General features: G+C 37.9%; 3 protein-coding genes across 3 annotated transcripts in view; 2 read left to right on the forward strand and 1 right to left on the reverse strand.

Moving 5' to 3' along the window:
- The window catches only part of LOC141898443 (rabphilin-3A-like), a 44613-nt gene extending 23620 nt beyond the window's left edge, over positions 1-20993 (forward strand). The window contains exons 5-17 of the mRNA XM_074784324.1: positions 1499-1628; positions 2159-2245; positions 3757-3943; positions 5964-6065; positions 14708-14881; positions 15346-15558; positions 15646-15728; positions 16167-16241; positions 16363-16472; positions 16559-16682; positions 16820-16977; positions 17074-17252; positions 17455-20993. Coding sequence (XP_074640425.1) covers positions 1499-1628; positions 2159-2245; positions 3757-3943; positions 5964-6065; positions 14708-14881; positions 15346-15558; positions 15646-15728; positions 16167-16241; positions 16363-16472; positions 16559-16682; positions 16820-16977; positions 17074-17252; positions 17455-17588 — 1756 coding nt within the window. The 3' untranslated portion in view covers positions 17589-20993. The remainder of the gene's footprint in view (positions 1-1498; positions 1629-2158; positions 2246-3756; positions 3944-5963; positions 6066-14707; positions 14882-15345; positions 15559-15645; positions 15729-16166; positions 16242-16362; positions 16473-16558; positions 16683-16819; positions 16978-17073; positions 17253-17454) is intronic.
- Positions 20994-21355: 362 nt separating this feature from the next.
- LOC141898382 (TM2 domain-containing protein 2-like) lies at positions 21356-23035 on the reverse strand. The gene is made up of 5 exons (XM_074784239.1): positions 22849-23035; positions 22404-22491; positions 22057-22172; positions 21894-21982; positions 21356-21794 (listed from the first exon to the last, which is right to left on the reverse strand). The coding sequence occupies exons 1-5, from the start codon at positions 23016-23018 to the stop codon at positions 21670-21672; spliced, it is 588 nt and encodes a 195-aa protein (XP_074640340.1). The 5' UTR covers positions 23019-23035; the 3' UTR covers positions 21356-21669.
- On the forward strand, positions 23006-26048 carry LOC141898381 (syntaxin-18-like). The gene is made up of 10 exons (XM_074784238.1): positions 23006-23230; positions 23425-23492; positions 23679-23794; positions 23873-23950; positions 24081-24147; positions 24459-24631; positions 24709-24776; positions 25418-25476; positions 25558-25708; positions 25806-26048. Exons 1-10 carry the CDS (start codon positions 23069-23071, stop codon positions 25899-25901), a joined length of 1038 nt encoding a protein of 345 aa, XP_074640339.1. The 5' UTR covers positions 23006-23068; the 3' UTR covers positions 25902-26048.
- The last annotated feature ends 1198 nt before the right edge of the window (positions 26049-27246 follow it).

The raw sequence follows: 27246 nt of genomic DNA on the forward strand, positions 1-27246 counted from the left end.
TTCATCAATTTGGCGTTTCAAAATAACACCATTTCTTGCGATGAATAAATTTACCGCGATCGCTGCAATCAATTCGCTCGCTTCTGTATTATTTCACGCAACTCGCGGTCGGTCGTTATTGTTTTAACGCTCGGAGTAGTTTTTTTTTTATGCGTCATCCATCAATGTTTTCCATGTGTAAATTTTCGTTCAATATTACCGCTACAAGTGTCATACATCAGGTCGTCTTTTGACAAATAGAATTTTATTGCCGTTGATTACGCATAAGGCAGCAGCGGCACTGACTGTCATCCATGTTTTCCAGTGCGAAGCCGCCTTACCCCAGGAGTTTCCTTAGAACGTGGGCTATAATCGAAAGTTTCAAGCCAATCAACGAAACTGGAAAAGTGTGTAAAAACCTCATAAGTTCACAAGCTCCACGATAGTACTTATAATTCATTCAGAAGCTATTTATTGAGTTGGACTAGAAGAAACTCGACAATTTTGGTTACTTTGGCCTTTTTAATGGAATGGTAATCTGTGTAATGGATTTTGTCTCGACAAACGGAAACATGTGATTTATCACTGAGTTGGTAGTAAATGTTCTCATTGGTCAACGTCGTTAGTTTTTTTCTAAAAAAAACGACTTCAATTTCGTCGATGAGAGACGTCGTCGACGCTCTTTCCTGCGAGTCACGAATCTTGTCTTTTTAGCGGATGATGAGCGGTATATATTTCCCCAGACTGGAGAACGCGCGCTAGACCTCGTATCGAGTCTGATTGATTGATTTTGCTTAATCTCCCTCGATTCCAGTCGCTGCCAGAAGTAGACTACAAATATATCCCATCGGATGATGGATGATTCGGGAATCCACTTGAAGCTATGATATTTAGTATACCCGTCGGGGATTAGACCTTGCTTTACCCCCGGTAACCTTAGCCAGACGAGTCGCATCCTCCCTTGAGAGCCGTCATTGACCAAAACATTGCTCTTCATCCCTTCTCGTCATTGACTTTTGACATTCAGTCGCCTTGTAATGACTTTACAGATCTCCTCAAGGGATTTTTTGACGGCTGTTAAAACTTTTACAGTAAAGTTTATACACATTGATTCCTAGTATGCGTTATATAAGAGGTTATGTGTGAGTCGATGTACACTACATCATCAATATTGCGATTTCTCTAATTTCATGACTCTAATTTTATTTTTATGAATTTCAATAATTATTTTTGAGAGGATGTGCACTATGTCATCAATATATTGGGCTAGACTGGTTGCCTGTCAACACAATTCAATTGTTGATTTATTGATATTCCAAATAACTATTGATCCTCGGTATTATATGATTTATTTATTGTCGGCAATCTTAAGCTATATATTTGTTATCTTTAAAGGGGTCAATAAACTTTCAAGTCAGTTTTCTTGTTTTATTTTGCCGTTTAAGGAAGAGTAAGTTAAAAAAGATATTCATATGATTCATTTTCCTGTTATCTTTAAGGCGATCTATTCTATTTTTAGGCACCTGGTTGAGAAATTAGATAATATGAAAAAGAATGCTATGGGTAATGGCTCGACACAGTGTATTCTATGCGGAGATGAATTTGGGCTTCTCGGCGCATCGCCCACTTATTGCGATGATTGCAAAAAGGTAGGTAAATCTTAAACCTTGATCAGATCATTATTCATATTGCTTAACCCTACCGTAAAGAAAGCCTTTATTTCCGATGTATGTGCTAGTTCCAACAGTATTGTATTTTCTCATAGACTCGCCAGATTTTTCGCTCACAGTAAGGCCTGCCCTCTAAGTACTTCATCATGAGTAAGGAATTGGTGTTTTCCTAGAAAATAGGGATGACGCCTTGATAGGGCCCCAGTTGTTTGAAAAACCAAGGTTGGGCAGGAAAGGCTGTTCAAAAATTGAAAAATAGACATGTTAGAAAATGATAAAGAGTATTCACAGTTTTCGATGCCAATTATTGCTCAGTCCAGTTCGCATCCCAACTGGCAAAGTGGTAATTAATTTCATATTTTACTTTGATTCAATATAAACAACACTGATGTTGTCAGTTTGTGATCATGATACTGAAATTAAGCAAGGATTAACTAACTCTATGTCTATCCAACTTTCTGACGTAGCTGAGGATGATTTTCGTTTATATTTTGATCATATACTTGCAGGCTGTTTGTACGAAATGTGGAGTAGATACGTATAATAGCCAACATCAACCACTGTGGCTGTGTAAAATATGTAGTGAAAATAGAGAGGTGAGTGAATATTAAAACAACACATTACTTAAAACGCCTAAAGCCTCGACACGATTGTCGCGTGTGTCACAAGTGGCCGCGCAAGTCGGTTGCGATGCGGTTGTCAGCAACTGTGCGACTAGTTACTGCCAGTCACAACAGCACGCAGGTCGGCTGCGACGGTGGCTCGCGTCGCAGAAAGTAGAACATGTGCGACTCATTGGCAGTCGCAACCCGTCGCTGGCAGTCGCAACCCGTCGCTGGCAGTCGCAAGGTAGCGTAGGTCGGTTGGTCATTGCGACGCGATCGTCGCTGGCGGTCGCAGTGAGTCGCGAGCCATCGCAAGGCTGACCTACGCCCGCCTTAACGTACATCGACAAAGTAACTGTAGTAGCCAGAGACGAACTGGCTGGATAAACCAGTGGCTCGAATATTCCGATGAGCTTGATACCAATCTATCTCCAGTTCCGGCCAGTTGCTCATTCAGTTGTAAGTCCGATGTACGCTTTGGTTGAAACGTGCTTTTATAGAGAACAGTATTGATGAACCGTAACCATTTCTACGGTGAAGTTGTCACCGAGTTACCTGTAAATGATTTTAGCCGCGATCGCAAGAGCAATTTCGGCCCGTGCCAAATTAGACTCGGAACTACTGTTAATACCATACGACTATGGAAGCAGTCGCACTCAACTGGACTGAACTGTGCTATATTTTCGATCCAAGCTTTAACGTCCACTGTCAATTACGTAAACTCCTATTACTGTCATTAGATACTTCTTTGTACGCGGTAAACTTTTCCTTCCGTATTGAGCATCGGTTTTCTGGTGAAATCAAAACCATCCGTACCGCAATAAGTGCCTTCGAGGTTCCCATTGAATCAAAGAAAAATCGTGCGATTGTACTTATATTAATGATGACGTAACTGTGGGTTATTTTTGTAGCCGAACCGTGGTTTCTACGCTTGGCAGCGATTAGTTTGAACGTGCGTCGCGAAAAGGTCGGCTGGATGCAAAAAGTGGAAATGCTTTTAACGTCTTTTTCTCCGGTTACCGGGAGACATACGGGAATCGTTGATGTAAATGTCCTGACATTATCTCTATGACAACTGTGAAGTTTCGCTGTCGTCAGGTTGAACCTAGAATACGTCATCTGTCGGGTGTATGAACCTTTGAAGTGGTCTGCACTAGGACATTAAAGACAAACATTGGTCACGATCAGCTTCAACCGAAAAACTAACCGGTTTGGCCAAGAATATATAGATTTCCATATATGGTTTCAACAACGCATTGTTTCACTGCTATAATTAGGCAACATAAATTCAAATAATTTTTGCGAAAAAACCATAAGCAGAAGAGAAACCTACAAGCTATGGGAAGTTGTTGGTGCATTTCACTTTGGGAGTACCTCTAATATTGCCTGTTCAGACATCGCAGTGTCCTTTCGGGATGTGACAAGTCCTTTCGAAATCGGCCTCTGGATCCGCCCCTAAACCGGTTTAGGGTTATCCGGTAATCATTCTTGCCATGTTTCAGGTTTGGAAGCGATCGGGAGCCTGGTTCTTTAAAGGTATACCGAAATACACCATACCGTCGAAACGAGTCGACGGCGGAAAATACGGCAATTCAAGAGGTCGTCTAACAGAAAACAAACCGGGAGCTCGAACAAATCGACCGAGCTCTAGTCGCACTTACCAGACGTGGAGTAAAGCCAGAAATAAATGTAAGTATCGAACACTTCGGCATAAAATGGTGCTTACAATCGCGTATGAATTGATGATTGACGAAAGAATTGGAGAGTCCTGAAATGTTAAGGTTGAGGCATTTTAGGTTAAGAGTTATAAGTTAAGTTAGCTTCGATGTTGGATTACAAATCACGTCATCAACTTGATATAGAGCATTGAAATCCATACATTAATCTCTACATATGTTATAAAGGCCATTAACATATGGGAATTATTGAAGCACGTCTGGAGACAGACATCAGATGATAGATACCCGATATGCGATGCGTGGGCGCTGGCTGATAGCCGATCATTTCAATAAATACCGCACGATATAGCGTGAGACGCACGATATAGCGTGAGACGTTGTTGATGAAAAATCCATTAGTCGAAACGAATTCGTGAAACGGTCAAGTTCACTGTGCCATCAACGTGCGTACAATTCCATTTTAATTACGTGGTGAACTCCCCTAAAATATATATCTATATAGAAATAATTTACATGAAAGCCCTGCGTATACCTAGGGACCGATGAAGCAGTTTAATATGCATCAATTCATGTTAAAAATTCAGACTTTTAGTGTTTGACACAAATAACGTATTGAATAATCCATATAAATACAGTACTTAGATATCCATTGTCGATTGAGTCAAACTGGCAAAGCATTTTCGGCCTGGGCCAAATGCCAAATGGGTTTGTGCCTGTTTGACCCGGCCCAAATTAGGGCAGACCAAAAATGTTTTACCAGGCCCATGCCAAATTTTAGCACTGGTCAAATCATTGCATGTGATCTGCAACTGGTACCGCAAGTGACTCACTTCGCTTTAAGCATTGCTTAGTATGAGTGAGCGGTTAACGTTTAACTTTAATTAGGCGTGGCCAAATTTGACTCTTGTCTCTGATCCAGGCCAGACCTCGAGATATCTTCAGAATTGCATGATATGGACAGTAAGCTTTCCAGTCACGCTGACATCCTAGTGACTTACGTTCGGCAATTAATCAAATCTATCTTAGCATGTAGAAAATCAGTTGGCTATCATTCAAAGCTTGAAAGGGTGTGGTCTATTATAGATCATTACGCGTTAATGCACATATACGCTAAGTGTATAATTTAAGACCTCATGATAACCGATGATTTGCTATTCGATTTTATCAAATTATTAGGGCGATTTCGAAGTACACCTCGCCAGATCGTTATTATACACATGGCTGATTAATAATAGGTAGTTAAAACCGTCGTATTTGCAAAAAGAAATCAAATTCATTTAAAGATTTGTTCGGTATTTTGTCGCGTGTTGGTCGAAAAGTCAACTGACTGTAACAAAGAAAAACGAACGCGTAAAAGTTAATTACGTTGACTCGTTCGCTGTAATGTTTCCATTGAACTAATGAAATAAAAGCTTTTCTTCGAAATCGAGCTGATTCGCACGTTTCGAAGAAAGTTACCGTCATAATTGACACCTACTGGAATACACACCTCTAATATCGTGACTCCTCACATTTAGTCAGCTCAACTTAATGACGTGTTTCCGATATGAGTTCGGCAACACAGAGGGCTGGCTTGTTTTGACTAATTTGTCCGGATCACAACTATATCTGAGTGATAAACAAATTTCGAAAAAAATTAGTCAAATCGGTAAAAGACTGCGAAACTGGTTCATCGAATAAATCATGTATTAACATGTTTGCCGCCGGCTACAAATATACTCACACTTCCAGTTCTGTCACCACTGCCAGCTACGAACCGTGATGTAGATGCACTTAAGTGGTGTGCCCATTATTCAAAACACTAGGGTGGAAATTTTGAAAATTTTCAAATTATCTCGAGCATTTTGGGTATTAATTAATTGGGTTAAGAGTGCCTTATAGCTTAGTGAGTGCTGTAGCAGTAACCATTTTAACTTTTGTTTATTCCTACCTCAAAGAGAGTGGAGCCTTTTTGCGTTGCGTTGCCTGATGTTAAGATCGGGTCGCGTTTTTATTTCGTCTTATTCTCGGTTTCGTCGACGTTTTTACAGCTCAAAGCTACGGCGAAAGCAGCGATCAAGAATCGTCGAGCGGCTCCGACGACGACATCAGCATCGGAAAAAAGAGAAACAATAAAACCTATACAGATTCAGGTACGTGACACTATCGGCTTACGTTTGCAAGTCGCCTTGCCTCTTTTTCCACCATAATTTCAACCCGATTGATAATTCGTCGAATTTAGTTGGGTATGCTATATTCTCGTTGCACATTTTGTTAAGAAATACCTCGCGTGCCTGCGCACGTAATCCGTTGCGGGGTAGGGGGTTGTAATTAGTATGGGAAGGGGGCACTGAACAGAGCCTCGGGAGAATGAAAATCATCATTTCACATGGAGGGTGGCGCGAGATGATATAAAAATGTCGGCCACATCTGCAAGTCAAATTCGGCGTATCAGAAAGATTTCATGAGACAGAAATAGTCTCGCGAGACAGCGGAACATGGCATGAAATATTTCAAGCAGGTCCGTACTTCGATAAGAGATTAAGAGTATGTAGAATTATGGCATAGATCTAGACAAGGCCGTCCGAAAACCAGTTCGTTTAAGTTGATCGGTTTTTTTTTCATTGGATACGTGTTTAAACTTGTAAATGCTTCTTCCGGCTATTCAGCTTTTCCGTCTTACGCAATTGTAACAGCTTTGGCAGATAATAAGATAAAAACCCACTATCTACAGATTAAAAGAATTTTAAAACCAAGAATTTATTATTCGAACAATCTAAAATTTATAAAATACCCTAGAGATCATCGTCAGGTGTGAGATATAGACTAAAAACATGGGTATATACACATAGGAGAACAGGTCAATTGAGTGAATTGGTGAGTGAGAAAATAATTAGTGTTTGGCAATTAAATGATTAGTGTCTGTTCTCCTCTGTATATATACCCCTGTTTTTAGTCGTGTATTTAATATATTTTAGATTGTTCGAACAATAAATTCTTGTTTTTAAATTCTTGTAATCTGTAAATAATGGGTTTTTATCTTATTATCCGTTCACCACGTTTGAGTGTGGTTATCGTTCTATCTAGCTTTGTTCTCCCAATTCTCCTTCCGTATTTAATTCTGTTATTTTGCGCCTTGATGTAAGTACTCCCTTTTATGATTTTTATATGTAAACGATTATAACTCTCTGAATGATTTGTCTCGCACACACCGACCTACGCTGAATGATCGACCTCGTATTCATTAACCCTTCTTCATTCATCAACATCCTCAATATGCTGACCGATGGACGCCTGCTGGTCATCCCCGAGAAAATTTTGAAAAAATTAGTCTCATGTTCATGCATTCTTAGCTTTCCTAGGCACTGCTTAATCGTCTCATATATTGAAATACACCTTGTACTTGTAGAAAATGAATATAATGTGAAGGAAATTTTCCTTGATCCGCGCCTTGCCTGGCAGAGGCGTGTAGCTCATTTCGTGGTAGATAGCGATTAGGTGAAAAAGGTTTCAACAATTCTGATTCTCCCATTAATTAAATGAATTTCGTTTCGATGATTAGATTAGTAGATTATTAAGTTATTCGAAGAATTCGTTTCTATCGTCAACTAAAATGTCGACAGTCGACGAGGACGACGAGAGGACGACAATGATATTATCATCAGTCGTGAAAACTCTTATCGTTAGAACGTCGTATCTTTTTCACGCGTGAATAAGAACCGCCATGAACAGCTTGCGAGCGATCGTATTCCGCGGAGAATATCGATTTGAACTTCCCCTTTCTTTACCGCGCAGTTTCCCCCTATCTATTTCTTTCGTCCTTTCGAAAATGTAAAAATATCCGCTTTTGATCCGTATTTCGCTTTTGGCGCTTTGTATTGCTTGGTATTGCCGCCGCAGCCACCGCAGCCACCGCTGCTTGTCCTCTGGCTTCTGTTTATCCAAAGCTTTATGAAATTGTCGCTGCGTAACCGAACAATACTTTCTTTGTCATAGATTTCTATATCAATTCGTGACATTAACGACAATATTATGACGACGCGTATCACCGTCTTGTCGTTCATTATAGCTACGATCACATGAGCGTTTTCGGCCTGCGCCAGATAAGCCAACCGTTCGCGCTGATGCCAAATAGGCCCTAGCCTGTTCGATCGGAGGAAAGTTTGGCCCCACCAAAAATACCAGACCAGGCTTGTGCCTAATTTAATCATGGATCAAATTATTGCGTACGAATTGCAACTGGTTCCATAAGTGACTCACTATACTTTGATTTAAAGCATTGTTTAGTATCGAGTGAGTTGTTTACGTATGAACGCGCTCTCTTATTAGACACAAAATTTGACTCGAGCCTGATCCGTGCAAATTTGGCCCGGGCCAAATCGTCTTCGTGTGATCGCGGCTATTGTCGGAAGCATAATTCCTAAACCACACGATTTTAAGTGTCGTTTTTTTTTCAGCCATCCCATTTGCCTTCACGTAAATTTTTCTTGAGCCTTTTTTCAGTGAACGAGCATATTTGTCATTAGTCGTTACTTTATTACATGTTTTCTCTCTTGTATTTTTTGCATTCGCGTTTTTAGTCGTTTTCAACAGGAACGAGGAATCAAATATAAAATTGACAATATACGCGAGATATAAATCTATAATAATGAATTGTACCGATAATTTCCAAACAAATCTCGGACCTAAATATTAATGACTTACTCAAAAACTGAATCGTCGGGCATGAAATTTTCAAGATTTAATGGTTGGTTTTCATCTTATGAAATATGTCCTTTTATTATGTGAAAAAAGACACAAGATCTTTGTTGCGATATAGGAACGATATGTCTCGAATATATACTGTCTTCAAACTCTACATAATACACTTCTAAATATGTCATAAATGTTACATATATATATATATATATCTATATAAATATAAATATATATACGCTGTCAATCAACTATTTTATCATCAGACTCCTCCCACCAGAACGATGCTCAATTTAACCAGGTACAAAATCACTAAGTCTCTCTCTCTATCTCTATCTCTCATTCTATCTCAATTAATCTGTGTTCATTATGATTGTGTTCTCGAAATACGAGTCAGATTTCGGATTGCTCATTTCAGTCGGTTATAGATTCTCCGCTGCTGAAAAAAGATTAATTTCACATTCGCGATCTTTACGATAATTGATTATGAATATTGACTGATATGGGCAATAATATGGTAGCGTTAATTCAATGTTCCCCATGCACAGTGTATGAGTGTGTAGTTTGCTGTACATAGTGAGGGTTTTGGTTGTTGGTATAAAACTTAACGTGATGTATGCATCATTTATTTATGATAAAGTTGAGCAGTTTTTTAGCATGATCTGGATGTTTCAGTGTTGAAACTACTGTAAAATGTTTTTCTTTTATTTCATGTTATTTGAAATTAACAAATTGACAATGACTTAAGACGTCATGCCAAAAGTCATCCATGTACACTTCATTTCATTAGTTATCATTCTCAATCTCATCATTTTCATCATTATGGGTTATAACATTTGAAATGAATTCACATTGATTAAATTCCAGGGATGATTGCAGGATGCTGAAATTTTCACATTTCTTTCATATTGCCATTTTCCACTTTTTTCACATTTCTTCACACCAAAAAAAAACAGGAGTTTTGGCATTTTTCCATACCAAAAACAGAATTTTCACATAAATTTTTTCAAAAAGGGACATATACCTAACATGATTTTTTCATTTTCGACGAGGTTTTATGCAAGAATTGCCATTGTCTGAAACATGTTTAAGACAATGTAACAATTTTGACCCGTGATTAATGACTAACACTGTACTATGAACATGTACATGTTCTATCAAAACAGAGCCCAAAGATAAAAGAACATGCACAGTCTGTAAGGAAAACTACATAGAAATTTTCTGACGAACAGAATTTCCAGAAGATTTCATATAGTTTCTAAAATTTTCACATTTTTCACACAAAGATTTGCTTTATGGAAATTTTCGCATGCAACTCATCCCTGAAATTCACGAAGATTTGTTTTTCCTAGATTCTGGTGTTGTCAACCATTCATCATCTTCAGGACGAACGTACACCGTACCGGTAAATTTAGTAAAAGCTTTTCCTCTATCCCGCCGACAAGAATCTTATGTCAGAATTGTCGTGCGTGCTTAGGCTCAATTCAATCCGTGAAACACTTCACAAAAAAGACTCCCTACAAATTGGATTGACTTTCTTTGGCTCGGGGTTTTCATTCCATTAACTGATCGAAAGCAAAAAACAATTCTGCTTCAAATAAAATCGCTTCAAGGGTCTGATTTAATGTTAAACTCCACTAGTTGCTTCATATGTCATTCTGTAGCCGAGCTCGTCTATAATACAGGCCCTAGATACCTTGATAATTTACGCATCCTAGACCTTGCAGGCAATCGCGAGAACTATCATTTTCATTGATAGAAGGCTATTTAGGTAATGAAGTCGTTTCCTGTTGACGGTGGCATTGCCCGGATAACTCGCTGATGTTATCGGTGACTGATCCCAACCTTTCCATTTATATCAATGGGACAGAAATAATATATACCACAAAGGTATAGTTGATAAATGACTCTCCTGGCTAATTGATCTGAAGAATGTGGTCTGCAATTGTGAAGCAGTTGATATCTTCAGCGAGATGCTGGCCACTTGAGTATTTCGCTCGGAAGGCAGTCAGCGAAATTGTTGTCGTGTTTGAAAATGTTGGTCTCATGAGACATCTTCTTTGCATGCGAGATGTTTGCTTTCTTCTTAAGCTGGAATGTCTGACATTGGAAGTTCTTGTAATCCTTGATGTGAGTGCGTCTGCCTTTAAACGAAGTTTAACATAAATATAGCTGCGATACAGGTTTTACTGCATGGGCACCCTTCACATCAGAAACTGAAGGGAATTATAGAAATTGAAAATTCTTGGGGATTCAACCAACATATCATACTGGGCGATACCACTCTCAACTTATCATTTGATCCTGAAAATGACTTGCAGGGTTTCAATTTACACTAGGAAATCAATATAATCAATTTGAATTGACTTATTTAGGATTCAAACCTAAGCGATGGCAGCAGTTTTCTAATTTCATTAGAAGGAAAATTCAATTTCAATGAGATCACGACGAATAATCAGGGATTATTTAAACAAATCTATATTAGAAAATCATTCCAAATTCTAACTTCTGACTGTGAGGCTATTTGCGTAGGTCGAACCTGATCATATTGTAACAAAGTCCGCTGTAGCATTTAAAGATAGTCGTGCCATCTCTGAAGTGTCGATATGCTTAATATATGAATTGAATAGGTAGCCACAAGCTCCTGCAGAGGTCACTGCATTGATATACGGTCAACCCCTGATACACGAACACCCCCGTCCTGTAAGGGTTAGTTAGTATATAGACTTCTTTTACAGTAGCCCATGCAATCAGATATATCTCGGTGGTACATTATTCATAGTTTCCGCGTGTGGGGATTTAGGAAGGAGGTCACAATATGGATAAATCTCGCATCAAAAAATAAAACTACAGTTCAAAAATTGCCTATCCACTAGTTTTATTTCAATTTTTGATGTCAACTCGAATTTGAATTAAACTTTGTTTTTGCCAATGTGTTGAGGGGATCAAGAGCTTCAAGTTCAAGCTCGCTTTCGCAAACTCCCAGCTCGATTCCTAAAATAAACTGACAGCGATTATCATTTGCGACCTAACTGCGATGAGATGACGTGTATTTGAAATATAACGACGCATTTTTCGCCGCGAAAAAGCGTAAACTGTATTTTAGAATCTCCGGTAAACTTCAGTTAACAACCGGGTTCAGAAATCCGACGCTTGACGGGAATTCTCACGCCGAAGGCTAAGAGGTTTACCGGAAGGTAATTCGATTCTATTATTCAAACCTCGCGTTCTCGTTGCGACGACGACTGTTGACATTTCGATGGAAACAGTCGAGATCCGTCCGCGCGGTGGTGATTTGCACCATTAATTCGACCTCGACACGACGTGTCATACCGTCGACTAATTGGCGAAAAACATTCATCGCAGTCGGACGCAGCAATTACTGGTCGCCCAACATATTTCGCCCAAGCGGCCATTATTTTCATTCTTAGCTCATAATATCTGTTATTCAATACCAGATAAAACGGATCTACGGCAAATTAATGATGTTAAAATCATTGACCTTTATCGCGAAAATGCGCTCTTAAACCCCCACCCCTCCCCTCAGATATACTGGCAGCTCTGGGAGTAGTGATACCCGATCTACTACAAGTAACCACTTGGGATTCGCCTATCACGCCACGTACCCAACTGCACTTGGTTCACGAGGATGAATGTCTTACCTACGACGTTAAACCATAAGACGGCGACATTTTTCAACCCTCAACTTGGCATTGATTCTGAGGTCGAATGTACGTACTTCGTGATGTTACATGCCATTTGCAGTCAGTAGAAATCATTATCACCGAGTATAATATAGAACCGTTGCATGTTTTCTGTGTTTTTTTTCATTTCATGTTTTTTTGTGTTTACTGCACTTTTCGTTACAGAATATCGATTCATCATCTGCACCTCCTCGTCTCATTGACCTCAGGTACACTAAAAGCTCTCTCCCTCTCACCTTCCTCTGCATCTATACTACACTCCGTTGAGTAGAACTGTTGCTAACTCTGTCCAGCTTGTGATCATTGATTGACTGTGTTACATTCTAGTCAGAGTTGCCGACTGTGTCTGGGCTCGGTATCCCTAATGAATTGGTGATAAACCATTTTATTCCTTCCAATAAAAACAGCTTTCTTGTCCTGAAAGAGTATCACTGTCATTCCTGATACAGGCGCATTTTCTGATTAGCTATTGTACTTCCACCAAATGCCCTCACACATCTTTAATTTCTATCTTTGAATTACTTGCATAATCAAATCTGTTGTTTATTTGTTCAATCATTTCCCGAAAACTAGTCTATGAATTATGCCATCTTACGGCATTTTAAAGCTTAAAGCATTGATATAAGGTCATTCATTTTCCTGGCGATCGAAGCCTTTGCTAAACCCTAAAGACGGGCGTTGGACGGCCTTGCAACTAATACCATCGACTCACTCTCAGCTCGATCGTCACAACTGACATGCGCTGCTGTTGTGACTGACAGAGACTAGTCCTACACAGTCACTGACGATCGCAATCGACCGCTTGAAAGCGATCGTGTTGCAAGTCGACCTACGCCTGCCTTGAAATCTCCTAATGAACGGTATTTACATTCGAACGAACAACTGAATGTCTCGATATCATGTTCGAAGATGTTCTGCATCATTTTGTTGTTCAGTGGTGGGGTAAATTGGGTTTTAGCTGACTGACAAACTGATGTATTCCCAGTATAGAAGATAATGAACAATTCCACAATTCTACAGAGCTGTCGGCTGTTCCTGAATTTCAGTATTTCGTAACTATCGCGTCCAGGGAATTACTAATTTTATTTGTTTGATGCATACAGAAATATTACTGGAGACTCCTGACCATTGATAACCGATAAATTCGAACATTTTCTTGCATATTTCGATGAAGTGTTCCTGAAAAACATTCAACTTGTCACTTAACGGAGGTGGGCAGCCCTGATTTTCAATTGTAGAATCGTTCATTATGGGTTTGAGATATCTTGCATTGCATTTCGTTGATGTCACTGTCCGTCTGAACGACTTCTATACGCACCGAATCTTATTCTATACGCACCGGCTTCCTCGAATATATTTATTTGTTGAATGAATGATGAAACTCCGAATGGTTATGAAAGTTGAGCGTCGTATGCACCGATAAGTCTCTTATTACTTTCTTCGGCTTCTCTCGTCTCATGTCTATGTGTAGGAGTGAATTATGATCTCTCTGTCACACCGCCCACGCTACACGCACATGCTTTTTGCAAATAAACAACGCGGCGCGATTTCACGTTTTAAAAAGAAGTAGAATACCGTATCGTCGAGTCCGGCGTTGTGATGAACATTTCATAAATGAACAAGAAGACACTCCTAGTTCTCTGTATTTAAATATATCTTTGATTGGTAAAAACGATTCTCTCTTCGCTTAAAGATATCTCGTTCGTTCTTAATCTTTTCATCTGTTGCGCTTGGGAATTAGAATGGTAAAGATCTGAGGATCTGAGAAGGTTATTCATGCAGGATAAACACGTTACTAACCGATGTTTTGTTTTATGTTCTTTTTTTCTATTCCAATGTATTAATCGGTTTAGCATGGATTAGCTTATATTGTTTCGTGAGATATTTCCTTCATTCAAACTTGCTTCAATTGTGCTGCGTATTTCATTTAGTTTTCCTTATGTAGGTGGAGTGACAATCGAGTAGCAGCTTTTCGCAGATATTGTTTGGTTGAATGTATTTTCGATGGTTGTGCATTAATACATTTTACATGTAGTTTTAAAATGAAAATATAAAGCATGTACATCGTCCTTCAGACTTGACAGAGCTGCCAACCATCCCCGTGCTTTTGAAGATCCATTGCTTTATAGAGACAAATGTGGCTGAAATTCTACTCTATTTCCCTGATGAAAATAGCTTTGTATTTCCTTATTGTGTCCATGAAAGCTTCCCGAGTTGAGACTGATTCCATTATTCATAGGTTGGCAACTCCTGATTCCATAATTCATAGGTTGGCAACTCTTTTTTTTATCCGAGCATAAATGAAATTGATATTATGTCGTCGTAATTCTATAGAGACGTGAAAGCCTTATTCAGGACGAACATTCTGAACGTTTTTCTCGATCGTTTTCTTACAGTCGACAGCGACAGCATCAACAGCAGTCCGATGTACACAGGACATGGACTCACCGGAAGTAAATCAAGTATCGCCAGCGGCAATCTATACGGGGGACATTTAAGCGCGACGGAGAGCAGCAGGGGGGATGATTTACACGACGAGGAAGACGAAGAAATGACTTCTAGTGTCGGAGGTACGTCGCAAAAAAGTATGGCCGTGACGTTTTCATTTACACGGTATCGATGAAACGATCAACTCCATCGTATTGATCATTCAACAAATTTCTGAGAGTTATGTCCTTAGTCGAGGTGAATTAAGGCAGGGTGGCCACTGAAAAACCTGGAAAACTCAGGGAATCAGAAAAATCGAGAAAAAAATCAGGGAAACTCAGGGAATTTGAAAAATTGTACCAACCCGGAGAATTCATGGAATACTGATATGCTATGACTTGTCTTTATCATGTGTGTAATTACATGGAAAAATCAGGGAAAACTCGGGATTTGTAAATGGGCGGAAAGTGGCCACCCTGAAAGGAATCCAGGTCTACAACTGGAAATGGAATACTCGCATAAAACTTACGTGATGTCTTTTATAGATTGCAGTCAGGTCTTACACGCAACTTCATAATGCAGTAACCTTCATGAATTTGGTTTTCAGGATTCGGCAGTCATGATGGCTCATTACGTTCAGATAATTTTACAAACCCTTCAAATAAACCTTTACATCCCGACGAAGATGAAGAAATGCCTAACTCGCTTACAAACAAACACGCAACGAATTCGGCAACGACGAATACATCTCTAAAACAGCAAACTACTGAAGAAGATGAAATTGAAGATGCTGCGCCTTCTTCACCAGATTCAGATGGTAGTACGTATCTATTATCTCGAGGCTTTGACGAGATTCTAATGGAGTTAGTGACATTTTAAGCTGATTCTCGTTATTTGTTATACGCAGGCTCAACATTGGGTACTCTAGAATTCGATCTCCTTTATGATTCAGTCAACAATGCATTGCACTGCACAATAGTCCGAGCAAGGGTAAGTTATGCTGTAGATATTCGAACAGTGTCCCCTAAATTCTTACTTTACTTGACTTTTATTTCAGAACAAATTAGAATTATATAGGGCTATCATACAATTGTGAAATTCAACATCATAACATTACTCTAAGTGAGATTAAGTAATAGATAATTCTGATATGACTGCAAGGATTTCCATGAGACGCATAATACTGTTGCAAAGGATCTAAAATGGACTGCCATCAAATTTTGTTAGATTAAGAACGTATCCGTATCTTTGATGGCAGCACCATACAAGAAGACCTATCTGTATACCAGAATGGATGTTACTCAATATGTACCATTTTATGAATTTCATAAGCGATGGTCTATAAACAACGATATCATATTTCAATTTGCTGCATTGTTTCGGTATTTAATTTGATACGTCTTTTCTCTTTGATCTCTATCGTTGCAGGGCTTGAAGGCAATGGATTCAAATGGTTTATCCGATCCCTACGTGAAGCTACACCTATTGCCCGGAGCTAGTAAAGTACGTGGTGTATAACAATAACATACATATGACACAACCTGCGCTACGATAAAATTTTAAGTTGATCATGACTGCGTTAGCAGATTTTCATATGCACCAATTTCGTGCTTCAATTTTCCAGTCTAATAAACTTCGCACGAAAACCATCCATAAAACGCTAAACCCAGAGTGGAATGAAACGCTGACTTATTACGGTATCACAGAAGATGACTGCATCAAGAAAACTTTACGGTAATGTAATCGACATCAGTGGATTAGACAGAAAAAAAACTTTCTTTAGGACAGCATATTGAATGAAAATTATTCGGAAATTCTAGGTTATCTGTGTTAGATGAAGATACGTTTGGCTATGAATTCATCGGCGAAACACGCGTTCCACTGAAACGTCTGAAAAACCATCAAACGAAGCATTTCAATATTTATTTAGAAAAACCATTACCGGTTAGTACACGTGCCCACGAGATTTGAGTAGTGATGATGGAAAACATTGTATTCTCGGCACCTTACAAATACATAGTACTAATGATATTCACTGTCATGTCTGTGAGAATCTAATTCAACCGGTTTTCATATTCTAGCTGGAAAAAGATGATGATCTGATAGCGCATGAACGTGGTAAAATTCTGATCTCGTTGCGTTATGTTTCCGCCAGACAGTGCCTTGTAGTAGGGGTATTAAGATGCGCAAGTTTAGCTGCAATGGATGCCAATGGTTATTCAGATCCATACGTGAAAGTGTAAGTAGCAATTGATAGTGATTTTAATTGTGGCAAAATTTCCTGTCTCTGGTAGTATTGCGCCTAGCCTAACATTGCTATATTGGACCATTTCAGTTACCTGAAGCCAGACAAAGATAAAAGAAGCAAAAATAAAACATCGTGTAAAAAACGAACGTTAAATCCCGAATTCAATGAAGAATTCGTGTACGACATCCAACAACAAGAACTGTTGAAAAAAACACTTGAAATCAGTGTCTGGGACAAAGATATCGGCAAAACAAATGACTACATTGGTAAGTAGGGTATTGACATTATCTAAAGAGCACAGTACCTTTCGAATCAAAAAGTTCACTTACAACACTAGTAATGATTTCACATGCTGGAAGAATCGAGTCATTAGAATAAATTTGCCATCAAACATTACCAGTATTCAAAGTCAAAATCAGATGCTTTTCTCGTCGACTGGTTGCACAAGATATTTTGCTTTGATTTCAGGTGGTTTACAGCTAGGCGTGCAAGCTAAAGGAGACCGTTTGAAACATTGGTTCGATTGTCTGAAGAACCCGGATCGTAGATATGACCGTTGGCATGCCTTGTCCGCAGAGATGCTGGCCACTTCTCCGGTTTAGAATTTAAATGCTTCCTCGAATCGGCAATACAAACTATTCCAATATGCTATACCAACTATAGAAAAAACCTGGCTTAATCGGAACGGAGAGAAATTCAATAATTCGCAATCGATCTCTTAAAATGAACTGTACATTTCATTCTTTTGAGTTCATGATAGTGAACGTTGCGTCACTGAGATAAGGTTGCCAAAATCATAGCCAAATATGTATTATTCAGTATTACACAGATATGGTAGATGATTTAAAAGCTTTATAATGACATCATAGACAGTAGAGTCAGTGGAACACATGACTGAATCATCCTGACTACCGGTAGGTAAAAATAGAAATAGGTGTACAGTTTTAGGCAGAAAAAATGCAATGTCTTAGGTATTCAAAGAAAGATATCGAATTCATTGGATATTTGGCTAAGAGCCAAAGGAAGAGTTAAAGATTCTTATAGATGAGATCTGCAATTTCTTTAGATCTTTGAAGGGATTTTTTTTTGTCATTTTTAAGCCATTACATTTTATACTACAAAACACACATTTATTAGTTAACCCGAATATTTATATAGCAAATGATATATTCAAGGAGCATTTCATTTGTTTGTTTAATTTTTCATTTTATACCCATGAAAATATACTTTGAAAGTCCATCTGATTTGAATTGTGCAATCTTAGTTTTATCAACCATTGATAGATCTTTAAGTATCTTTATTTGAAGTTTAAATGAGGTACATTTGTTATCTTAAATTTTACACTGAAAATGTTTACACATCACACACTTAATGTTTTGCAGTGTGCCAAAGGGTCACCGCAAATTCTTTCCGCTGCAATTTTATAGTTTATTTTTAGCCCACATGGGACATTCGTCCGAGCGGGCTATTGCATTCAATTTCATCCCGCTGTTCATCCATAGATGGAATCCAGTTATTTGGGAAGTTTTGAAGATATTTCTATCGATATTAGACACATCTGCAACCCAATATTAGCCCGGTCAGAATCAGGATGACTGACTGACCACCATTGTTGTTTACCGAAATCAGCACTTTTAACACATTCTTTAAGTTTTCAAGGGAAATTTTACAGACTCTTCACTAAATTATCTTGATGTTTCACATGTGTATATGTATCCCCCAGAGCTCATTATCTTAAGAAAAATTGAGTTGATTGGAGACAAATGGCCGTCCTGATTTTGTGTCCAAAAAGGTCATTTTTGGCCTGTAATTCAAAACCTGTTGTAGCTTACTAATGATTTGCTATTTTTCATTGAAATTTGTGATGTATATACTTTGGGAAGGGATCTTTAACATATCAGATTGACTTTTTGATCAATTTTCTCAAATCGGCGGCCATCTTAGTCTCATCATTCCTCATTTGTAGATGTCAGATTGTCAAGCATTTCACCAAGTAGGCATGGTGTCCCTTGACCCATTAGTTTGTTCGATTCAGTCGATATTTTCATCAAACAATGAAAAAGTGGTTGTTAAGAATGTAGGTTTCAGTAGCTCAGTGGTAGAGCAGCAGATCAACGACTCTGTGGTCCCCGGTTCGAATCCTGGCTGCAATCTACAAATCATAGCAATTACATTTAGATGTTAGAAAGTTTGCTTTTATTAAGTTTTTTGTTGAATTTTTCAGTTTTACATCAAATGTGCACCATTTTGGTTATTGGGAGAGTAGTGAAGTAGTTTTACATTGTTATTATTCTTAGCAAAAATTCAAATCTTTTTTGTATTAGTTGCATTATTTTAAGTCATTTAGATCTTCGTCGTTGCCATTTGGTTTAATTATTTTTTAAACAAAGATCAAGATTTTATTCTAGAAATTTTGTTCTAACTCCTGGTCTCAGTTGATATTTTCAATATACATAAGCGATTTTGAATTTATTTTAGACATTTTCATCACATAGATTATTTCTAATTTGCTGAAAATCAAATAATGACTGAGAAAATCTGATCTCTCTTGCTGCTCTCAACATTTTAAAGATGAATATGATATTTTATAAAGGCTATGTTTGTTTGGGATGTGTATCTACATATATTTGCCTATATAGTGTATATGCCAGTACACTATGATATCATGAAGAATCCTCTAAAAAATGAAACTTTTAGAAAGGTCACAAAATCATTTTGTATTTTATACCAATATGTTTTTTGATTGCATAGAAAATGGGAGTCATATATGCTTTTGAATGTTATATTCAGAACAGAATGTTCGTATCCACCCAAACTTCCGCTGGGTGCTCAATAATGTGGTGCTGCTTATTGTTAGACCTTAAAGGGTATAAAAAAGAATAGATCTATCACAATTTCCTTGATAAGCATCAAGAAGCAGTCCACAGATCTGGGTAGAGATTTGACTCTGGATTTACCATTTTAAACAATTCAAATCAACTTATTTTAACTCAGAGTCAAACTTTTAAACCCACAACTGTGGAACTGGGAACAGAAATACATTTATATGATGATGTATTTTTCATGAATGTGTATATAGGATAGGTTCTCAATTGGTCGGTGAACTCGGGACAGTCTTGTTTACATTTTCTGTACATTCCTGAATAATTTGAGGACCAAAAGATTTACACCACCATGTGACTTACTTAGATATTTGGATTTATCAAATAAGAATATAGATTAAGTTATCGGATAATCCAGACTTGGCTTCATCGCAGAATCTCATGACCCTACAGTACCATCTTTTGGTCTAATGAAGACTTGAAGATCTGAATTGATAAGAAATACGTTCTCACTTATATCAATTAGCTTTGTGAAAGTGGATCTTCAAATTAAGGTTACTTTGCCAATGCACTCAAGTGTTAACTATTGGTGCATTGCAAAATTGAGTTGTCAATATTTCGTGACATTTTACATTTTATAAGCAAAGTACCAATACCAGCATATTATGTATGTATTGTTATGTGAAAATTGTATATCCATTTGTGGTGCCTGCATAAATATTCTTTCCTATGAATAGAAAACAATATTACAATAAACACTGCCTTCCCGCTTATATATGTATGTATATTTAATATTATGTAATAAGATGAAAGATCTATTTTTATTCTGGTGTTCATGTTGACTATGCATATTAGATGCTGAATAACCGTGTAATACGTATGTTTTTCACACAGTGATTGGTTGCCTTAAAAACGACCGGATGTCCCTATCCGGTTTGCATGGCAAAGCGAAAGCCATGAAAATTCTGTGATGCGAGAATTTTCGAAGCTACAGTTGACTGTGTTTATTCTATGAGCGAAATTGCTTGTAGATTTATTATGAATACATCTGTTCATGTACAGTGTGAAGATTTTATTGAGAAATGTTAATAATTGAACAGACTCCCTGCCAGTGGATACTTCTGTGGCCGTTTGTTTTGAAAACGAAATATTATAATATAGAATTAAATAAATAAAGTTGTGTTTATCCAGTAAAGTTTAAATGTAATGTTTTGGTTTTAATTTTTATATCGAGGTAGTGTTCATAATTATGACTAATTTAACTCCACTCCAGTATGTATAAAGAAATCCTCGAAAAAAATGGGTGAACAAGGATTTGTCAGTTGCCCTGATTAATTAACCCCTTGATTCCTTTTCAACTTCCTGGCACCTACAGGAATTAGCACCAATGCAGCATCCCACCGTTGCAACACGGGCAGAAGGAAAATCATCACACTTTATCCAAAAGCTTTTCTACAGAAAATTCCGACAAACGAAAATTTTTCAAAATACAAAACATTTTTAGTGTAAAAAATTAAATTACATGAAACACATTATATAATACAACATATAAAAACATGAAGAATGCACATTCTACATTTGAGTTCGACGTTATTGGTGAAGCATTCTCGCACAAATCATCACATGCCACTATCACAAACCCTCCCATCCGCAATGTTTCCCCTAAATGCTTAAAAAATCAACAGAATACCAACAGTCAAGCTTGTGCATGTGTCCGGCCATTCAGAAACCAGAATCTTAGTTTCCATTCTCTGTACTCGTAGCACCACAAGTAGCACAATTCTCCTGGTTCCACAATTCTGAGTTAAAAAATCGACGAAATAAACGCCATCGTAACTCAAAATTGTTGAACTGCTTGATTTCAGTAATATGGCACCCAGTTACTGCCATCAGCTGGCAAAAGTCCACCAGTAACCAACAGTATCACATCGACTATCCACCAAATACCAACTCCTCCTAGAGTCAATAACTTTCCAACAGCAGTGCCTGAAATTGGACAAAATATATAAAACTAAGCTTAGCTCAGCTATGCTCAGAGACTGGTTTTTTTCTTATTCACACAAATACAATCAGTTCAAGTTTTACCTGTGTGTCCTAAGCAAAACCTGTCCATTCCAAGAAATCCCAGTAACACTGAGTAGATGAGTGTTGTGACGAAATAATGACCACTGTACCTGTATTACGATAAGAAAACATTCTTGAAAACATGTAGCCTGCAATGGATTTTACAATTCCGACTAATGCTTACTTGATGCAAGGAAATCCATCCCTGAAAAAGGTTCGGTTTCCATAACATTCAATTCCGGGTAAAGCAGTACATTCTACTGAGGTTCTCTGCACGTCTTCCCATCTTTCACCACCCCACTACAAAAAAAAGATGCTTGTTTATGAGCTTAAATCTCTGAAAGGGTTTTTGTCGATCTGAATTCAAGACAATGTACAGGTGTAGGGAACAATTGGTAGAAACAAATGTTAGTACCGGTCCATTGTTCCTAAACAACTGTTCCCCTACAGTTGAAGAGTAACCTGTACCTGTCTGGTATTCAGACTACTGTTCTAAATTCTAAGTTTACTGAATAAGAATCGACTTCATACTTTTGTACATCCATGACCAAGTTCTTCTTTGGCTGTTTGATTTCCAGACATATCAACAGGAGGCTCGCAACGTATAAATTCTTTCGGCCTGAAAAGTAAAATACTAATTCAGAACTGGCCATAGAACTGGCTACATAGGCAAAAAACTCAAATACCATTTTTGTTTTTTGTTGGCTATTTCACATTTTTCAACAATTAGAACTAACAAAAGGTAGGCTTAAAAGTGAATTCAGGCCCTGGGCTGAGTGTTTCAAGGATTCAAGAGAAAGTTTAACTCTTAAATCAATTCAATCACCTCATAAATTCAGCGGCTAAAGGGCTACTGAGCCCAATGAAATCCCTGTATTACTGCTAGTCTATCTTTAATTGATTTAGGAGTTAATAATTTTGAGAAACTGAGCCCTGGCAAGTGAGTGACCAGAACCCGGAAGTAAATTACACTTACAGAAATTTACACAGAACTAGCGCCGATTTAGGATCGTAAACGATCCCTGTCGACTCGTCAAAACATTCTTGCGACGAATCGCAATAGGAAGCGTCATCCAAGGAGGAAATCAGTCGAAGAATATTCAAAACAAGGGCGAAATTTAGCATTAATCCCGAGATTTGTTCCATATTCTATTTCCGGGTTTGCAGCGCCATCTGTGTATTGCCAAATCACCACTATGGCAGATATAACGAACTTGTTTAAAGCCACTGTAAAGGCTGTCCGATCACGTCAGAAAGCTCAAAACAAACAGAAAGATGCGGAGAAAAACCACCAACAACATCATATATTTCCGACAAGTAGACAAAAATCTGAATTCTCTCAGAAAGCCAAAGATCTGGTGAGTTTAACTCAAATAACAATCAACTTTATTCAAACATTTTGTGTAGCAGTTTCATAGGGAGTGGATATCTTGCCATTTTGGCATCACTCTAGTGAACACTATATTGCCAAAACTGAAAAATCTGATTTATTCAATTAGGGTTAGAAAATGGGTCCCTATAGTAAAACCGATTACCCACCTGTATATTTCAGGTTGGAAATATCAGCAAACTACGAGATTTTTTGATGGAACATCGAAAAAATTATGTTAATGCTGGAAAGTAAGTTCAAGTAGTTACATACCTATTGGTGTTTCTGAATACCAGATAATCTTGCCAGTTGAACTACAGTTTAGATAAGCTTACTAGATTAACCTTCTATGGTGTTGAAACTATTAGTGCATGATCCATAAATACTGTATCCCTTGGTTCAACTGTGACAGATACAGTCAATTATTTTCCTTTAAGTCATTTGACAAATGAATCGAACCATATGACCGATGATGAACGGGATCGCATTGACTTGGATGCTCAAACCTTCATACAAACATGCCAGGAGACGATTCGAATCTTGCGAATGGAAGGTAAAGAGTTCAAGGGTTCAAGTTGTGGAGCTTCTTAATTTTTACTTCGATGCAATTTCTCTAATTCTGTATTTTCAGCATTTAACAACAAAATCTCGTCACAAATGAAAGAACACAGAGAAGCCATGTTTGATCTTATTCAAACATATTTGAAAGGTAAGAGATTGTTTCATAGTCAATATTGTACAGTTGTTTTGATGAGAAAATTCTGTGTCACGTATGAAAGAATTTTTCATCCAGATGAACTGTAGCATTCACTAAAATCTACTGCATTTCTTTTTTTCAGGCATCTGTAAAATATACAGCGAACAGAGAGCGATACGTGTGAAGCGCGCTGTTGATAAGAAGAGAATGTAAGACTGAAGATGCTCCTCCACTGAGGGGCAGATCCAGGATTTTCAAGGGGGGTTGCTCTGCTAGTCAATCAGACACCAAACTGCGAGTACTGAAAGCTAAAAGCAATGTAGAGGGGAGTTAGGGGGACCCCTCAGAGAGTTTTGAAAAATTAAATCTCATTTTCTTGATCTAGTACCCAAAGTTTTTTAAGACCAGCCTTAAGATTTAAGACCACTTTTAGACTTTAGCCATGACTGTGCAACTAGCCCCTGCAGCTTATAACGTTTGCCTAATCACGTTTTTAAGTTGAAATGATAAACACTTTCAGATCTCGATTGGAGCCAGTTGAGAAGAAAGTACGTCACAGTCGGTCAGTTGAGCCGTCTGATTCATCTACATCGGTCGATTCAGATACAACGAATTCTAGTCTCAAAAACGTTGATCCGATCAAAACTGCATCTCCATCTATAATCACTCCGCCGGTTAAAGAAAGACCTCCAGGTATAGAATCGTGTAATTGTTTTTAGAATTTCCGAATTCAATGATTGTGGAGGATTCGTGTTGATTTCTCTTTTCAGCGCCTAAGTTTATTCCGACAACATTTGGAGAAGAGGAAGATGAGTTATCACCTGAAGAAATCAATGCGGTAGGTTTATGATGCCCTTAGTTGAAAGGTAGTTCCAGTAGACTTGGTTTACCTCGAATCTCGAACCTGACAGACCAATAAATTCTTAGCAGTACGTTATTCAGGGGTTCCATCAGAGCTGGGATGGGTCAGTATGAATTGTGGTAAGAAGATTTATAATCTATTGTCCCAAGTATGTGATAGTCAGAGGCTGGAGGTTAATGGAGTCTACTGTAGTAATAGTTCAGAGTCAGGAGGGAAGAATCTGAGGAAATTGTCGCTGACCCTTGGATTGAAATGTAGAACCTTTCCATAAAACTGGGGCTGTACTGTGTATTTATAAACAGGGTGGTCACTGACCTGGAAAACTCAGAGAAATCAGGGAAAACTCAAAAGGAATTTGATAGATTTAAGCAAAAACCTGGAAATTCAGATAATGCTGATGACCACGTGTTTCTTTATCAGTACGTGAATCAATGAAAAATTAATGAATTGTTACATTTTAGACGTAGAAACTTCTCTGATTCACTCAGGGAATTTTGAGTAATCACATGGAAATATTCAGGGGAAACTCAGGAGATTCGTAAATGGCCACCCTGATGAAGTTCTTAAGACAATGTATAGATGTGTAATTTAATGATTCATTTATGCATGATTTTCAGTTTGAACAGGAGAATCAGCAAGTTTATCATGAAATGAACAGCATAGTTGATGAAGTCAGGTATAGTCTTTTAGATATGAATGCATCTTCACTATATTCCTAGATTTTCTTCGTGCCTAAATATCCGTTCTGCTTTTCCAGACAAATCGAAGGAAAAGTAGTGGAAATATCGCGTTTGCAAGAAATATTCGCGGACAAGGTTTTGGAACAAGAAGGCGATATCAATCGAATTGCTGACACTGCTGTCGGAACTACAGAAAACATCAAAGAAGGAAATGAAGAAATCCGTGAGGTATTAACAACCAACCAATATGTGGCTTTAAAGTTGAGAGATTCTGTATCTGCTCGGGCTGGTTTCATAGATTAGGTTTTTATTTTTCTCGTTTCAGGCTATGAAAAACAACGCCAGCTTCCGAGTTTGGATTTTGTTCTTTCTCGTAGTGCTATCATTCACTTTGTTGTTTTTGGACTGGTACAATGGTTAATCATCGACTCATCCTCTAAATGATTTAAAGACTTTAGTGTGATAGTAATTGTGCTGGAAATGACTGAGGAAATAATTAATTCTCTGAGAATTGTTCGCTTATTGATATTGATAATGTTTGTGTTAAATGAATAATATATTTATGCTTGAATCCATTGTTATACCTGTGCCGTCTTTCGTTGTTATTGGTGTTACAACTTCAGTATTTCTCCTCCTCTGATTCTATGCATCTGACTGTCAGGACATCGGTATCTATAAAATCAGTACTCAACTTGGAGACAGTGCATTATTATTATAATTCTGACTTAGCATTTATCCGCCAAAAGAAACCCAGATTCGAACCAAAACTTTATGATTGCTCGAAAATTCAATGGACTATATACTCGGAGATCTCTAACAAATCAATTTATTTTAAAAAAACTGAGGATTTTGCTTGTATAAATAGTTGACATTTTACGAATAAGAAACCAAACTCCAATACTATTTTAAGTTAACTATCAGCATTGAGAGATTTTTTAAAAATTCTACAAAATCATTCAACAGTTGGAAATTACGAACATTATTCTTGGCCACATCGTTTAGTCCGGCAGAGGTGAATTGTTTTGGAGCTATGTAGATCGGTCGAATGTCTAAATACCGAAGTTCTTGTTCAAACGAACACAAAACATCCATCTTAATTCGCTTCAGTAAATCGGTCAACTTTACTCTAAAACTGATCGGCTTCGGACAAACGTTCGCAGATGAAACTGCCATGCCCCCGACTATATTTTCGTCGCCAGGTATCAAAACGTCTGAGATGAACTTGTAAAGTATGCTGATATGACGGTAAGACTTCAGGATGATATTCGTTTGACAGTCCGTGGCCAGCACGCTCATATTTGGTGACTCCACGATCGGTATACGAGAATATTGATGAATTATGTCTCTGTTACATATCCTTGCCAATCCCTGTTGATAAACCAAAACAAAATCAAAAAATTACGTTATTTTGCGTTACTTTAAACTTAATCTGAATCTCAAATCACACTTACAAATTTGTCCTTCAGTTCATTGAACTCTGGAATTATCACTTCAAGATATTGATGTATCAGGCGCCAGTTCGTTTGGCGAGCGGTCGTTGATAGAGTAGGATTGTACTTTTGGAGAGTTGCGTTGCATGGACCATACACCGGAATATCCCCTGGAGAAACTGGTTTGGCTTTCACCTCTATACCAGCCATTATACAAGATATTACTAGAATTACCTGGAGATCTATTGAAAAAGAAACAAATATATCATTATCATCTTGATATCCGAATTATTGTTTAGTAAGACTAAATAATTGCTTTTTTAAATTAAATTATAT

The sequence above is a fragment of the Tubulanus polymorphus genome, chromosome 2 (assembly GCF_964204645.1).
Source record: "Tubulanus polymorphus chromosome 2, tnTubPoly1.2, whole genome shotgun sequence".
Taxonomy (NCBI): domain Eukaryota; kingdom Metazoa; phylum Nemertea; class Palaeonemertea; order Tubulaniformes; family Tubulanidae; genus Tubulanus; species Tubulanus polymorphus.

Coding starts and splice junctions, on each gene's coding strand:
- LOC141898381 (XM_074784238.1), top strand. CDS start 23,069: ATGGCAGATATAACGAACTTGTTTAAAGCCACTGTAAAGGCTGTCCGA. Junction 23,231..23,424: donor CTCAGAAAGCCAAAGATCTG/GTGAGTTTAACT, acceptor TGTATATTTCAG/GTTGGAAATATCAGCAAACT. Junction 25,709..25,805: donor GAAATGAAGAAATCCGTGAG/GTATTAACAACC, acceptor TTCTCGTTTCAG/GCTATGAAAAACAACGCCAG.
- LOC141898382 (XM_074784239.1), bottom strand. CDS start 23,018: ATGGAACAAATCTCGGGATTAATGCTAAATTTCGCCCTTGTTTTGAAT. Junction 22,492..22,848: donor CTAGTTCTGTGTAAATTTCT/GTAAGTGTAATT, acceptor TTTACTTTTCAG/GCCGAAAGAATTTATACGTT. Junction 22,173..22,403: donor TTGGTCATGGATGTACAAAA/GTATGAAGTCGA, acceptor TTTTTTTTGTAG/TGGGGTGGTGAAAGATGGGA.